Source organism: Cucumis melo, chromosome 6, assembly GCF_025177605.1.
Source record: "Cucumis melo cultivar AY chromosome 6, USDA_Cmelo_AY_1.0, whole genome shotgun sequence".
Taxonomy (NCBI): Eukaryota; Viridiplantae; Streptophyta; class Magnoliopsida; order Cucurbitales; family Cucurbitaceae; genus Cucumis; species Cucumis melo.
In genome coordinates this window covers 30,986,710-31,002,741 of record NC_066862.1, presented here as the reverse complement: position 1 = coordinate 31,002,741, position 16,032 = coordinate 30,986,710, and the positions used below count along the sequence as shown (strand labels likewise).

General features: G+C 35.1%; 2 protein-coding genes across 2 annotated transcripts; one reads left to right on the top strand and one right to left on the bottom strand.

Annotated features, from left to right (window-relative positions):
• Positions 1-660: 660 nt before the first annotated feature.
• Positions 661-6,286, top strand: LOC103490997 (probable WRKY transcription factor 2). Its single transcript, XM_008450768.3, has 6 exons — positions 661-1,065; positions 1,935-2,434; positions 4,080-4,268; positions 4,415-5,289; positions 5,383-5,541; positions 5,619-6,286. The coding sequence occupies exons 2-6, from the start codon at positions 1,967-1,969 to the stop codon at positions 6,169-6,171; spliced, it is 2,244 nt and encodes a 747-aa protein (XP_008448990.1). The 5' UTR covers positions 661-1,065; positions 1,935-1,966; the 3' UTR covers positions 6,172-6,286.
• A 431-nt stretch (positions 6,287-6,717) lies between these two features.
• Positions 6,718-15,785, bottom strand: LOC103490996 (chloride channel protein CLC-f). Its single transcript, XM_008450767.3, has 9 exons — positions 14,945-15,785; positions 13,794-14,199; positions 13,468-13,662; positions 10,102-10,556; positions 9,861-9,965; positions 8,547-8,780; positions 8,237-8,443; positions 7,569-7,789; positions 6,718-7,291 (listed from the first exon to the last, which is right to left on the bottom strand). The coding sequence occupies exons 1-9, from the start codon at positions 15,407-15,409 to the stop codon at positions 7,210-7,212; spliced, it is 2,370 nt and encodes a 789-aa protein (XP_008448989.1). The 5' UTR covers positions 15,410-15,785; the 3' UTR covers positions 6,718-7,209.
• Between the last annotated feature and the right edge of the window lie 247 nt (positions 15,786-16,032).

The following is a 16,032-nucleotide window of genomic DNA, read 5'->3' as shown; positions in this document are numbered from 1 at the left end:
AGAGGTTACATGTGTTAGGTCATAGTACAGTTGAAGACCTAAAACATCTATTACATTATATATTTGTATTATTGTCAATTTATTGTTGTTGTTATTATTATTATTATTATTTGTTTAATTTTTTTTTTAAAGAAATGAAATGAAATGAAATAAAATATTATTGCTGATTTTAAGGCACCAAATCAAACTCTATTATTGTCTATACTGCAAAATAACCAATTATTGTAATAACTACATTTAGGGTATTCCTCATTTTCTCTCTCTCATTTTTCATCTTGACCATACAGCTTATATTTGTTAATTTCATTACTATATAAATAAATCAATAAAGTGTTAGAAAAACATAACCAAAATGGGTCCCTAAAAAAAGGATTTTGGATTATTATTATTTATTATTATTTTTTTGCTTTATTCAAAAATTGGAATGATTTAGTTAGAAGAATTTATTAAAACAAACAAATTGTTATTATTGATTGAAGAACACAACAAACAATAGTAATACATACTCATTGTTAAAAATAAATAAATAAATGAATGAACGAATGTTTATTTTATATTTTTGAAAGGAGAAAAAGAAAAAAAGAAAAAAAAAAAAGGGAAAATTTCAAAATCTTCTTTCACTTTTTTGCTTTTGTTTCTTGAAATTCAAAGATTCCATCCATTTCCATTCCCTGTCGTCCAAACACAATCCCCTTTCTCCCCTTTTCTTCTTCAAAGGGTCCGACCATTTTTTTGTTCTTTCTTTCTTTCTTTCTTTCTTTCTTTCTTTCTGTGTTATTACAAACAGTGAAAGTTTTTATCTTTTTTTTTTTTTGTTTGTAATTTGTATCAACTCACTTATGGTCATTCTTCATCAATTGGGTTTTGACCAAAATCACAAAAAAAAAAAAAAAAAACACCAATTTCTTCTGGGGGTGGTGATTGTATTGTTTTTCAAATGATCCCTAAACCTTGATTCATCTTCTGGGATTTTTCCCCCTCTTTTGATTGGAGCCCATTTCTTTGTTATTCTTCTTCTTCTTCGATTTGATTTGATTTCATTTTCCAGCTTCCAAATCCACTCAGGTAATCCCATGTCGGAAATCTGTTGTTTGTCTGAATTTTGTCTGAGAATTTTTGTTCTGCTTTTGAAGTTTTGTGTTTTTTTTAGCTTCATTGTTAAAATGCTTAGATCTTTACAGGATCTTTGGATCCAACACCATTTTGAAGGTTTTAGTGATTTTGAAATGGTTAATATCATTGTTGTATATGCTTTTTAATTATTTAAAATTGTACTTGAAAGTGTAAGACTAAACGCTAAATTGATTTTGAAGGACGAAGGATATGTTGAGGACTGTTTCTTAACCTGACAAAAAGTGATTCTAACTATTTTTCTTTGAAAAATCACTAGTCGATAATTATCATGTTCTTGTTGGTTTCTGGGGGTTTGATTCTTTTTTTCCAGGATGAAAAAGGTTAAGGAATCTAAAACCATTTATTTACATAAAGACAATATGGAATAGGAAGAAACAAGAATGGAAAGACAATTTGATGTTTTGTTTAACCTTTTTCAGCTTAGTTTTCCTTTTTTTGCTTTGTGTTGCTTGAGAGCTAGGATTGGATCATGCATGTTCGTGCTATTTCCATCTTTTAAATCCAATGTAAATGTTAATTTTGTTGCTAAAAAGATTAGATTACTGGCTAAAGTTCAAAATTATTACATGATTTGTTCTAAATGTTGAACTTAGATTTTGTTGCGATGTAAATACTTTTGAGTTTTGAACGTAAGGACACAGTTCTACTACCTCTAGAATAAATTCCTGTTTGAGTAAGGTTGTTGCAATGTAAATACTAGTTTTGTTGCAAAGAAGACTAGATTTTATGATGTTGAACTTGGATTACTTGCTGAAGTACAAATAGTTACATGATTTTGTTTTACATTCTTTTCCCTTTAGGATTCGTCGTTCGGGCTCGGAATCGAGTAGTAATGGGGAGAACTGATGATAATGTTGCTATTATTGGGGATTGGGTACCTCCAAGTCCTAGCCCAAGAACCTTTTTCTCAGCAATGCAAATGCTAGGGGAGGATATTGGTTCTTCTAAACCTTCAATGGACACTACTACCAGCAGTGATCATAAAACCGAAGAACTCTTTCTCAGGCCTCGAGAACAAACCGTGTCCGAAAACGCCATTGCAAGAGGCGGGATCCCGGGTGTCAATTCAGGGGACCGGGGAATGGAGTTCGGTACGTTCTCAGAGCAGAAATTCCGTGGGGGACTCGTGGAAAGGATTGCAGCTAGAGCTGGCTTTAATGCTCCAAGATTGAATACAGAGAGCATTAGATCAACAGATCATTCTTTGAATTCAGAAGTAAAGTCTCCTTATTTGACAATACCACCTGGTCTCAGTCCAACTACATTGCTAGATTCTCCAGTTTTTCTTTCAAATTCACTGGTGAGTTAAATCTTCATTCAATATATATGAGAGTTTATATCTTATCTTCTAGTTGAGAGAAGCATACAATCATTATGGTTGTTTGTTTGCTAGTTGATTAAATATAGATGATTGTGTTTATTTAATTGATTTTTTTGTTTTTGGTTTTTGAAATTTAAGCTTATAAACATCAATTTCTTACTTTGTCATCTACTTTCTACCCATTAATGTTTTCAAACCAAATTTTGAAAACTGAAAAAAGAAACATGTTTTCAAAAACTTGTTTTTACTTTTGGTTAAGAATTAGAATGAGGGAGAATATTGTATAAAAATTGGAGGAAGTAAATTAATTTCTTAAAAACAAAAAACAGTAACCAAATAATTACCATTTTACTTTTGTAAACAAAAATAAAATCATTGTAAAAAAAATTAAAAAAAAAAAATGAAATGGTTACAAAAGAGAGCCTAAAACTTTATTTTTTATTTTTTTATAATTTAATATGTTATATACTTAAATTTTATTTTTTAATATCTATAGTTATGGGGTGAAGTTGTCAACTTTTTTTTAGTTTTCTTTAATTAAAAATAGTTATAAAAAATTTAATTTTGTTTCAAAAGTTTTATTTACCAAGGGAAAATGAATTTTGAGGATGATCAGAAGAGATATAATGAGAAATAACGCTTCTAATAATATGCTTAAATTTTTTTTAAAATTAATATTACAATGTTTTTGTTCTTAGTGTTTGGATGTGTTTTTAGTTAAGGCTCCATCTTAATGTTTGTTTTTATTTAGTCCCTAATACTTTAATTATACTCATCTTGCTAGTAAATGGTTTACATGTCATGATTTCTTCTAGAGAATACAATATTTTCAATTAAAATGTTACTTTATCTTACATTTATCCAGAATTTTTTTAAATATCAATTTTGTTTGGAAACAGTGTATTCAAAAGTAATTTAATCACTTTTTACCACATATTTTAGAGATTTTTGGTTGATTATGTTAAAGTCGTTTTTGGATAATCAATCTCTCAACTATTTCATCAAAATCTGTTGTAAGTTACTCTAAATTTTTAACTACTTATTTATTAAGATTTTTTTAATACCACCTTTAATAATTTAAATTCTGATTACTTATTAATTATTAACCTTTCGTTTGGTAATTATTTGGTTTTTAGTTTTGAAAATTAAAACTTACTTACTCTCAAGTAAGAGTTGAATTGTTAGCCAATTTTCAAAAACAAGTTTTTCGAAACTAACTTCTTTTAGTTTTCAAAACTTGGCTTGGTTTTTTAAAACATTAGTAGATAGTAGATAACAAACGAAGAAGTTTAGAGATGGAATTAGTGTTTATTGACGTAATTTTAAAAAATTAAAAACAGAAAACCAAGTTGTTTTTCAAATGGGACTTAAATGAAAGAGAGTCTGATAAAAGAAAGTCTAATGTTGCTTCATTCTTCTAAATAAAAAACGTTCTTTAGTTTTCACTAAACAACCAAAGGGACGATAATACTAATTCTTAAATTCTATTCTTGATTTGTAAATAGACTCCAAGAACATTTATAATCTTGTTGATCTGTTTGTCAATTACTTGTTTCTTCATGCAGTTTGTTTTCATTTTTCTTCTGTCACTTTGACATGTTTTCCTTCATCTGTCTTGATGCAGGCTCAACAATCTCCCACAACTGGGAAGTTCCCATTTTTACCAAATGTAAGTAGCACTCGGAGCTCGACGATGATGCCAGAGGCCAACAACAAAGGCAACAACAATCCGTTCCACGATAACAATACATCATTTGCTTTCAGACCCAGTGTGGAATCTGGATCCTCCTTTTTTCTCAATGCAGCAAGCAAAGTAATTTCATTTCCATCTCCCCAAAAAGTAGGAAAGAAAAAAAAAAAAAGAAATTTGTAGCCTATTTATAAGATGCATATACACCGAGAGACTACATATTGTGTTATTGTTTGCTAATTTTTTTCCCCTCCAACATATGGTTGTAGACAGCTTCTGCTACTGTTCTTCCACAATCTTGTCCAAGAATTGAGCTTCCAGTTCCACGTTCAGAAAATTCTTTTCAATCTCATCTTGCTGAACCATCTCTGTCTTTACCCCAAAATCGAATCGGTCACCATCCTCAAGTGGGACTCTCTACAACGTACGTTGAGAAGGACGATGGGAGTAAGGCTGTGTCAGAAGAGCAAAGACCCTTTGATTCTCTTGGTGGTGGTAGTGGTGAACATTCTTCGCCTCTCGACGAGCAACTGGATGAAGGGGAGCAAAGAGGCAGTGGGGATTCTATGGCTGGTGGTGCTTGCGGTGCTCCCTCGGAGGATGGGTATAATTGGAGAAAATACGGACAAAAACAGGTCAAAGGAAGTGAGTATCCTCGGAGTTATTACAAGTGCACACATCCTAACTGTCAGGTCAAGAAGAAGGTCGAGCGATCTCACGAGGGCCATATAACAGAGATCATCTATAAAGGAGCACATAACCACCCAAAGCCTTCACCAACCCGACGAGGAGCAATCGGATCTTCCGATTCCCATATGAATATGCAACTAGACATCCCTGCACAAGCAGGTCAACAAAGTGCTGATGTTCCTCTTTGGGAAGATTCACAAAAAGGGGTTCCAAGTGGAGCTCCTGATTGGATGCATGAGAACCTTGAGGTGACTTCTTCAGCATCTTTGGGTCCTGAATATGGCAATCAGCCTAACACTTTACAAGCTCAAAATGGGAGTCATATTGAAACAGTTGAGGCCATTGATGCCTCATCCACATTCTCTAATGATGAAGATGAAGATGATAGGGGAACACATGGCAGTATAACATTGGGATATGAAGGGGAAGGAGATGAATCTGAGTCTAAGAAAAGGTTCTTCACATTACCATCTTGTTTTATGAATGATAGAACTGATTAGGTATGGAAAGAAGCATGCAATTTACTTGGTTTGGTTTGATATATCAGGAAACTCGACGCCTATGTAACAGAGATGAGCGGGGCCACTAGAGCTATCCGTGAGCCTAGAGTTGTTGTCCAGACTACCAGTGAAGTTGATATTCTGGATGACGGTTATCGTTGGCGCAAATACGGACAGAAGGTTGTTAAAGGAAATCCAAATCCTAGGTACATCAAATTATATGTTTATGTGCTCTTATCCTGTCAGTAAGTGTATTTTTGACAAGTTTGTGATGTGCCAACAGGAGTTACTACAAGTGCACAAATCCTGGCTGCACAGTGAGGAAGCATGTCGAGCGGGCATCACATGACCTGAAATCCGTGATAACCACATATGAAGGAAAACACAATCATGATGTTCCTGCAGCTCGCAACAGTAGTCACATCAGTTCAGGTACATCCAGTCCTGTAACTGGTCAAAACTCGACCGCGGCAATTCAAACTCATGCTCACAGGCCAGGGCCACCCCAGCCTCAAAATACCATTCCAAGATTTGAAAGGCCAGCTTTTGGGTTTGCTGGAAGACAGCAAATGGGGACTGCCCATGGCTTTGCTTTTGGAATGAACCAACCTGGATTGGGAAATCTGACCATGGCAGCAGTTGGGCAACCCAAGCTTCCCGTCTTGCCAATGCATCCTTACTTAGGACAAGCACACCATGTTAATGAAATGGGTTTCTTGTTGCCTAAAGGAGAGCCCAATGTAGAACCTACATCTGATCTTGGCTTGAACTTTTCCAATGGTTCAACTGTGTATCAGCAAATTATGAGTAGGCTTCCACTTGGACCTGAGATGTGAGATTTTATTAAAACCTTTTTCTCTCAATCTTTGTTCACTAGGAAAGTAAAAGTCTTTACTAGTACACATAGTCATTATAATATGAATACACATGTGTGACATTTCTACCGGTAAATCTCTTAAAAGTTCTCTTTGGCTTGATGCAACAACATAATTCTGGTGGAAACAGTTGGTTTATGACACAGAATTCGCATAATCAGAAACCAAGCATTTCAACCAATAGGGTTCATAACTTGCAACTACTGTAGAAAAGGAGAAAAGAAGAAAAGAAACTCTGATTTCCTTCAAATCTCTTGTCGACACAGACATCAATGTGAAAGATTCAAAACCTTTAATTTTCTTTTTGCTTTTCGACCGAAGAGTCTGGTCTTTTGAGACTCAGAATGTGGTAGATTGACCCTCTTAATATTATTTCAACTGGTGGGATGACCACTTTATGCTTTTTTTTTTATTCAAAGACAACCAAGTGATATTTTCAATATGAAAAAAGGGGTGGGGAAGAATGCATTGCCTGATTAAATTTTCCAAGCAAACAATCCAAAACAATTCAAGAGAAGTAGGAATGAGCTAATTCATTGATCACATTCCAGTACAAAAAATAGTGAAAGTTAATTGGCTACAATGAAACCTAAAATGTAAGATGGCCGAATCCTTTCAACAGGTCTGGCCCATATATACCCTAATAAACCATATGGATCCCTCACAGCCTAAATTCTCAGTAGACCATCAAAGGCCAACATATTTTTCTCTCAATGTTCATCTCTGCTTCTGAATGAATCTGTGTACTATGTTACAGATGTTGGATAGTTGACATTTGTGTAAAATACAATTCGCAAAATCACTTGGAAAATTATTACATTTATCAACTACTCACCATATAATTTCTCACTTCTCTGAAGATCAACCAAGAGGGTTGCAAATGTTCTGTCATCAGAGGGAATAATTCTGAATAAAACAGATCACTGTAGTCCATCATTCAGTTTGTTCCTTAATACTGAATGCTGGAAAACTTGAGCTTTGAATATGTTGCACAGCACCTTAATGACCATCAGCAACATTCTCCTGGACAACTATCTCTTTTCCACTAGGATATACTGTTTCCTTTTGATTGACGAACTCTCTGCACATAAACAAAAATGCTTCTTACAAGAAAAATCCAGATGGATAAACCATTAATCTCAAGAAACAGACTTTGTTTTATTAAGTCATGACCTCGTAACACCCAAAAAGATTGAAAGATTTTCTTATTGGTTACATTTTCTTTTCGCAGGATAAACCATCCTGGTATTTCAGGAAGGCTGAGCCATTTAAGAGCATAAATCCAGTAAATACCAATTAATGTACAGGTAAACGATAATTTGTTTATAGAACACCAAAATTTAAGAATCATTAACAACCTGAGACAGCTAATAAGTGAGTTGTAGTGGAGAATGGCTACAATTCTTCTCTTCTTTTCTTTACCACGCTTAACAACAGGTAATTGTTTTATACCCTTGGCCTCCATTAGTTCCTTGGCAGTTGCCAGAGCAGTGTCAGGATAACATGTCAAGATCCCCCGTTCTCGACCACGGTATCTGATTCCTCGAGTATAAATAGAGGACACAAAACAGGTATCCACCTGCGAAGATTTCAGGGGTTTCTTCGTTATTTGTATTCTTGAGTACAAATGAAACGAAAAAGAAAATTTATATTGAGAACAAATTTTATATAGAGAACTGGTTTTGTATATAGAACAAAATCACTACGTGAATTAACACAAGATCATCGGTCAATGTACAGATCTTAAGAATGCATGCCAAGGAAAATCATTTATTTGATAGGGTGTTCTTCTGGAGACAAGATATTGAGGCATCTATACCAACTCATAGATATCTCACATGTAGAACTTACGATCTCAAATATATAGCACCACCGTCCGTAGACATTGGATTTCATGCTAATTGATTTCCATTAATTAATTTAGTAAGACATGAAAAATAATCTTCAACCAACTGGGCGTTACAAGAAAACAGAAGAAAGAAATGAAAGCATGGAACAAAAAATGATAGGCATAGCTAATACATACACTCAGTGAATCACCCATGAAAGCATCACCATACTTCTTGAAGAGATATCGTTTAATGTCACCATGTGTCAAGATCCCCTCAAGGAAATCCTCATCGTCAACCACTAATACACAGTTCTGCTGGTTATCCTTCATATATTTAAGTGCATCTTTCAAATACGTAGACAATGAAACCTTCAGATAGTTTTTTGACATTGCTTGCGAAACCTGGAAAGCAGGAGCATCAAGAATAAAAGTAAAGATAAATAACAAGTTGACAAGAGAGGGAAGCAGGTAGGGGACAGGGTTTCAGAAATGGAGAAACAAGTACCTCTAGGTCTTCGAGAATACTATCTTCATAATTAGATTCATGGCCGGATGGATTTACTACCTCAGAGAGCTCCAAGTCATTGCCACCATTATCATATCTCCAAGATGCTCCATCTTTACGTTCAGATGGTGAAAGAGAAGTATAACCTCTTGCAAAACCCCGCTTATCGGACGATTCGTTTTCCTTGGTCTGTTTTGTAACTGAAGGAACCCATATAGCTAAGCCTACGGCCCCCTGCGCACATGTCAGAAGGAAAATAAGAACCAGATGCTGAGAAGTATATGCTTCACAATATGCGTAGTATAATAGAAATACTTGATACAAATTGATTATACTGTGTTGGAATTATAAAAAATCAAAAAGTTCTGAAATTGCAATTGGTAGCCCTGCACTATTGTCCGAGACTGGTACATCCCCTATGTTTGAATTGTAGTCTTAAATCACTGATTCACCCAAAAGATGAACGTAAGCTTAAGCTAATGGATAAAGGTAGATTTGACTATCATCTAACACTCTCCCTCACTTGTGGACTTAAAATATGTGAAAGACTCAACAAGTGAAAATTAATTTTAATTAGGAGGAAACAACAATGCAAAGGCTAGAACACAGAACCTCCTGGATACCACCTACTCTAATTCCATCTTAAATTACCGATTGACCCAAAAGCTTAAGCTAAGCTTAAGTTTACGGGTGTAAGTAGATTTAATTATATATCATCTAACATATAGTAATGGCTACTCACTTGTTAACGTAACTGCTAAAAAACTACCATTCACACTAAAAAACCAAGATTTTATTTTTTATCATTACCTTGGCAAACGTACTTTTGGTTTTGAATTAAAAGATGATAAACCGAGCAAAGAGGTTCAGAAATAAACATTTCAAAAAAAAAAATAAAAAATAAAGCCTTAAAGATAATAATTTAAAAGGATAATGTCATTATATCCATTACAGAAGATGAATTTACAAACACCGTTCATATTTACATTTTTTGTTAACAAAATGTTGCAATCAAAAGCATTATGGGAAAAATAGTTGAGGATCTCCTTTAATTCCAGAGAAAATCTAACTAAGAGTTCCTTTGGTTTCCACGAAGGGGCCAGCAAGGGAGTATTATATGAAGGTAATTTGGTAACTCGTGGAAGTGGATTAAAAAAATAGTTAGATTTTTGGGAGAGCAAACATATTTACCCCAAGGAAAAGTGGTATCCAGTTTCTCAACCAGACATGGTTATTTTAACAGAAGCTTTTTTTAGAAAAAGAATACATATGTAGAAGAATGTGAATGTACTAGAGATATCACGGAATACTTGCCATGAGAGGAAGGAGTATCCTATAATCCTTTGTCAGCTCAAACAGAAGTAGAACGGATGTTAAAGGCACTGAACAGACTGAGGCTAGCGTAGCAGCCATCCCAACCTGTATAAAGACATCAGATTATAGAGAATAGAAAAAAGTAATGTAGGAAATAACCACCAAAGGAATCAACAAGTGCATCGTTTGCTTTTAACCAGAAAAAGAAGAACAGAAGAAAAACAGTGAAAAAGGAAATTACCAGTGCATATGCTTGTGGCTGTGCGACAGCTGCATTTCCAGGAATTGCAATATTAATGATTTCAACAGCTGAGCCCCCAAATACCGCACCAACAGCAGCACCAATCATTAGACTAGGTGCATAAAGGCCACCTACGAGCCCAGAACCCTTGCACAGAGCTGTAGCCACAACTTTTGCAGCTGCTATTTGAGTTAATAACCAAATCCCAGGAGCTGAAGGACGATTCCCAGTATGTAGGATTTCTTCCACGTTTGTGAAACCCCAATAAAGGATTCCAGGGTACTTGAGAGCTATTATCCCAGCTCCCAAACCACCTAAAGCAGGACAGACAACAGGAGGAAGGCCAAACCTTTCCTTGATGAACTCAAATGATTTACCGAACCAAGCAACCAAACGTGTCACTGCTACACTTACAGCACCACATAGCATTCCTAATATCAAGTACAGTGGGAGTTCTACAATGAAACACAAGGTAATCAGTAATGAATCAAAATTAATAGCCTTGTATGTTATTCTTGTTTCTGTTTGGAAAAAAAATAGCCTTGTATGTTTTTTCCTATTTTAAAAGGAGACTCTTTATTATTGCATAATAAAACTCAAAGTAAAGTACAAGATACATACGCCTTGTATGTTATTTATCAATCTATACACTTCACAATTAATTTGTGGCACAGCAATTCTAAAATGAAGCAAAGCGTATTCAAGTGCCTTTGTTTTTTTATGTTGACTGGATTCATATAAATAAATTGGGCAAATTTGCTTTCATGCAGGTCAGTTTTGGTATTTGTGTAGGCATATCCACGTGTTAAAGCAACATTGAAGTAGCATGTAACATGTCTAAATCTATTGATAGCATAATAATTTAACATTAACTCATCTAAGGCCAATTTTCTTAATAGATTCTTACTAAAACCTAATTACGTAAAACAACTACATTAAAGGTAAAATACAAAGTTCTGAAGATTTTGGACAGCCAAAGTAGTTTCTTGTTAAAAAATAACCAAGCTTTCATTTTACCTTTAACAACAAAAGTAGTTTCCATCTTTTGTGGAATTTCTTGTTGTCAACATCTTTTGTGGATACTTTTAACAAGAAACTACTTTTGTTGATTTAGTAAATTTGTTGCTAAAAAATTTTGTGATTGTCCTTTTCTACCTGTCATTTCTTTGAATTGAAGCCATTTATGTAACTGTGTAGCATCTTGGCTTTTGTTTGACTCAAGAGAGTTATGGAAATGCATGAAAATGTCGTCCATACTCCATCGCATGAACACTTCTTTAAAAGTTTAGTTAGAAAAGGAGGTAGGAGCATAGGTCTTCAAGATTAGTGTATTCCTCAGTTTAAGATCAATTAAGTTTCGTCTTCTCTTATTTTATTTGGATTGTTTACCAAGGATAGCCTTCATTATCCCTACCCATTTACAAATGTACCTGTTTTTAAAATCCAAATTTAGATGATAGGCCTCCCCTTTGATATGCTTTCACAAACAGAGTTCGTAAGTCTAACTAAAAGATCGGGCATGCAGGATAATAAACAGCTACAGTAACTAAGATCCCTGAGGTAGTTGGTGGTGAGATCTATTTAAGTTAATCAATAAGTCATTAGCTACGTGGGATTAAACATAGAACCACATATGGGAGAAGGAAGTAGTTATTGTCTAGGTAGGAAGTTGCACTCTCATATATCATCTAACAAAAGTTGCACTCTTCCTTGAATCTCATTAAATGGCATCTAACTTGGATTATAACTAGCTTACAAATTGACATAATTGAAGACTGAAAATAATCCATTTGTAGTTTGAAAGGAAAACTTAAACATAAGAAGCAGATCTCTAGCCCATGCAAAGCCTTTTTTACAAGAAGCCCATGCAAAATCTAGGAAAAAGAAAGCATTGTGAATAAATCCACTTTAAGCGTCATTTGCTTTGGGGTCATTTGTCATTGTATGTATTCCTAGCATGGGATATTAAGGACTCAGATCAGGAAAGAAGAGAGTTTTCACCAAATAGGTCATTTCCTAAATTAATCCAAATATCATGATTTTGGGTCATCGTCATTATAGGTATTCCTAACATGGGATGTCAGAGGGCTCAGATCATGAATGAAGAGAGATCTCATCAAATGGATCATTTTCCAAGTTAATCCAAATTTCATGATTTTCCAAGAAACTATTCTCTACCAAGTTGATAAATCTGTTCGGAGCTCTCACAGTGTTAGTTGGTCTACTCTTGGGGTCTTTATACTGCATAGTGACATAATAGTTCTTTGGAGTGACCCTTCTTTCATTTCCAAAGAGGTCATAGAAGATATTTTCATTTTTATCAATCTTGTTTTGGCTTATGGTTTTTCCATCTGCATCTCTTGTATTTATTGCCATACCAGCACAATTTTCAGATCATCATTTCTAACAAAAGACATACAGGCTGAGAGTAGAATTCAAAGAAATTTAGGTGTTGATCCCTTGTACCTATGAAGTGACTTATGGTTTATTGGAGGAGATTTTAATATCTCCCCAAACACCGACACTCCTAAAATGGCCAAGTGTCAATGTCAGACATCGACACGCTCCCGACATGTGTCCAACACCTAAGAGGCATGCAACAGCTGAAATTTTTTAAGCCAGAAGCAATCTCTTAGCCTATAACTAAATAAACTCCACTCCCTCAATGCTTCATCGATAACTAATTTGAAGTTCTTTGACCTCATCAAGGGTGGATCCTTTTGCAAAAAGGATTATCAGTATCATTTTTTGGCATGACGGGTAGGAGTCATATACTCCATAATGGCAAAAATGACTAAGGATCCATGGTCATCAGCCACGCAAACATGGGATAACAAATTCCGAATGTTATTAAATGAGGAAAAGAGTCCTGAATGGATTTCCATCTCCGATCTCCCCGACCTCTTTGGATGACAAATAGATATAGTCAAAAAAAAGCTTTTCTGTAAGATTTATGTTCAAGAAACTCTCCCACAGTCAAGATGTCTAGAAACACATACAGAAAGATATGCTTAAATATCTTAAGAAAATCAAGCTTTTCCTTTAGGAGCATAACCACACTGTCATAAGCACACATGACGTTATGCAGAGATCTTCTAACATGATCATCTCATAAAATTGGCACCAGATCATGTGCAAAGCCATTTCTTATTCCCCATCCTTTGTTTTGTACTTATTTTTCCTTTTCTCAAGATTAATGAAGCTTGTTATGTTCTCATCAAAATTAGAAGCAAAAAGATAATTGATACAAATATAGGATGCGACATGGATAGATACTATCCTACACCAAAATAAAATGCCAGTTAAACTGGAGATGATGTTGGATAACTGAAATGACCAAACGAAGCGTTAGGGTAACAAAAATACCAGCAGCAGATTTCAAATCATACGTAGGTACTGTGAAAGCAGACTGAGTCCCAAGTAAAACATTTGAGACTGTAGATGAGATAACAGATGCCAGTATGATCATTGCAGTCGTAAAAGGAGGTGAATTTTCTGCACGCAGAGGCCTCAATACAGTTTCTATTGCAAAGAAGCTACCGGCAACAGCTGCATTGAAGCCTAAAGAAAAGAAGATGAAACAAATTAGCCACTCAACAAGTAGATGGCTCTATCAAGAGGAAAGGTCAAGTTATAGTATATTCAAAGATTAAGCCACATCAGCAAATAATTAGTAGGAGGAAATTTAATACCTGAAGCAATTCCCGCTGCTGCACCAGCTGCAACAAATGCTATTTTTATCTTTTCACTGTTATTTTCCATCATAAGATAGAATCCATTGGCACATGATTTTCCAATATCTACACTAGGTCCTTCAGGTCCCAACGAACAGCCAGTACCTAAAGTGATGGCAGCCTGTATGGCTTTAACCGTAGGAAAGACTCCAGAAAGCAAATCAAATCCTTGTCCTTGAGAAGCACTTGACTGTTTTATTTGGCTGAGTATCTCAAGCAAACCATGCATCATACCCACTATAACACCTCCACACACTGGTATCAAGAGAATGCGATGCCAAGTATCAGCCATTCTCTGTAACCGAAGCCAAGCAGCACCCTCGTTTGGAGTGCCAGCCCAAGCCCACTCATGGATTACATGTACCTACTTGAGAACCATGGCATCAGCAAATTCACATATTTCCTATTGCTATCTAAGTGCTTGATCATGCTTTTCTATAATAGAAAACACATTTTCATTGAAAAAATGAGGATTACAACAAAATATAATAATTGGTTTAAAAAATGGAGGGAATCCAACACAAGCCAATGTGGGTTACAAAAAGTTTATCGAAGAGGCCATATGATCATGTCAATCATAGTTGCATAAAGGCGAGTAACAAAGTTTAGCATCAAGTTGAGTTGATGCTAAAACTGAGCTAGGAGACGTGTCTTTCCAATTAAGGGCTAATTTAGCTTACGAGTTGATGTTGGCTTTTATTTTCTTTTTTTTTTTTTTTCCAAGACGATAAGTCAGATAAAGTCACTAACAGCTAATTATCTCGTTGCTATAATTATTAACATTAAAAGCATTGTAAGAGTTGGTAACTAAGAACATTTGGCAAGCCAAAATGGGCGTCTGCACCTAAAGGTTTCATCCTAAAATTGCAAACATCTTCCCTAACCAACCAAACAAAAAACAGGTACAAATTTGATTAAATAGACAAGCATATAACAATCAAGTCATCGGTAATTAAAACATCTGGTATCAGAAAAATGTGAAGGCATGAAAGGAAAAGGCTGCACTAGTATTGTAGACACCAACCAGAACATTAAGACGCAGGCAAATGGAGCAAGTAACGAAAAATATACAGATACCGCCAATTGAAGAACAAAACTAAGAAACTAACCCCAATGTTAAAAGCTGCAACACAAAGACCGGTGGCGAGGCCAAGAAGACAAGCAATAAGCAACAAAGCCCATTCAGGAGGGGCAGTATCATCACCATTGTCATCAATTTCGCCATCAATTGCAGTTGGACTATGAAGAGAATACGAATTGAAATTGTTGTGACGATCAGAAGAAGAAGAAGAAGAAGCCGTACGACTTCTACCAACAATATTAACAGAAGAAGGGCTGAAATTAACGTTATGATTATCCATATCAATACGCTTATAACTCAAACGACGACCAGAGAAACTGCTCCCTCGATTGAGATGATGAAGCAGATCCAGAAACCCACCTCTTTTTCCACTGTTATTTCTCAATGGATGAACCCCATTTACATCTTGCGATTCTAAATCATGATCTTCCTCATTATGATCCTCCATAGATCTAAGAAGACGATTCTGATCGGAAAATTCCTCTTCCGCCATACCCCAATTACTCCCCAAGTTCTAAAACGACGACCCTCTTGAAAATTAACACAGACCCACAAATCAAAAAGGCAAAATCAACAAAAAAGACGAATTGGGTAATGATTGGAATCGAATTTCAAATGGGAAATTTTCAAATTTTCAAACTCCGACGAGCTCTGTGGTGAAAGCCGGGAAGGAACCCGGCGAAAGGAAGTAACTCGTAAAAGTAAACAAAGAACAACGCCGCTTCACGTTCCGTATTAGATGCTATGGGATGAATTCAAGAATCAAATTCGTACAAATTCTGGAGGCACTAATTTCCAAATTTTCTCCTGGATTGGATTGATATGTGTTAATTTTATCGAAGATCTATAATATTACATGTTCAAAATGTGAGCTCTATTATATGAATGTTTTAGTGGGTCAATTCATCAATGCATAACAGCCATGGCTATGTTACACGCCTCAAAGTTCTAAGTTTGTTGAATTAACTTTTATGATCAAATTATATGTGGCTGGAAAAATCTTTATTACATGATTACTTAGTATCAGGTGGAAACTAAAGCCCTTTAAGAAAGCCTTAATTGAGAAAGACTATGAAATTGTCTATAGGTTTAGAATTTAGGAGTACCTATAATTAC

Bases quoted from the DNA above. Each gene is read 5' to 3' on its own strand.
- LOC103490997 (XM_008450768.3), top strand. From the start codon at position 1,967: ATGGGGAGAACTGATGATAATGTTGCTATTATTGGGGATTGGGTACCT. The intron at 4,269-4,414 runs GTAATTTCATTT...ATATGGTTGTAG, and splicing joins TTCTCAATGCAGCAAGCAAA to ACAGCTTCTGCTACTGTTCT. The intron at 5,290-5,382 runs GTTCTTCACATT...TTGATATATCAG, and splicing joins GAATCTGAGTCTAAGAAAAG to GAAACTCGACGCCTATGTAA.
- LOC103490996 (XM_008450767.3), bottom strand. From the start codon at position 15,409: ATGGCGGAAGAGGAATTTTCCGATCAGAATCGTCTTCTTAGATCTATG. The intron at 10,557-13,467 runs GTATTTTTGTTA...GTTTCATTGTAG, and splicing joins TGATTTGAAATCTGCTGCTG to AACTCCCACTGTACTTGATA. The intron at 9,966-10,101 runs GTAATTTCCTTT...GTCTTTATACAG, and splicing joins AGCCACAAGCATATGCACTG to GTTGGGATGGCTGCTACGCT.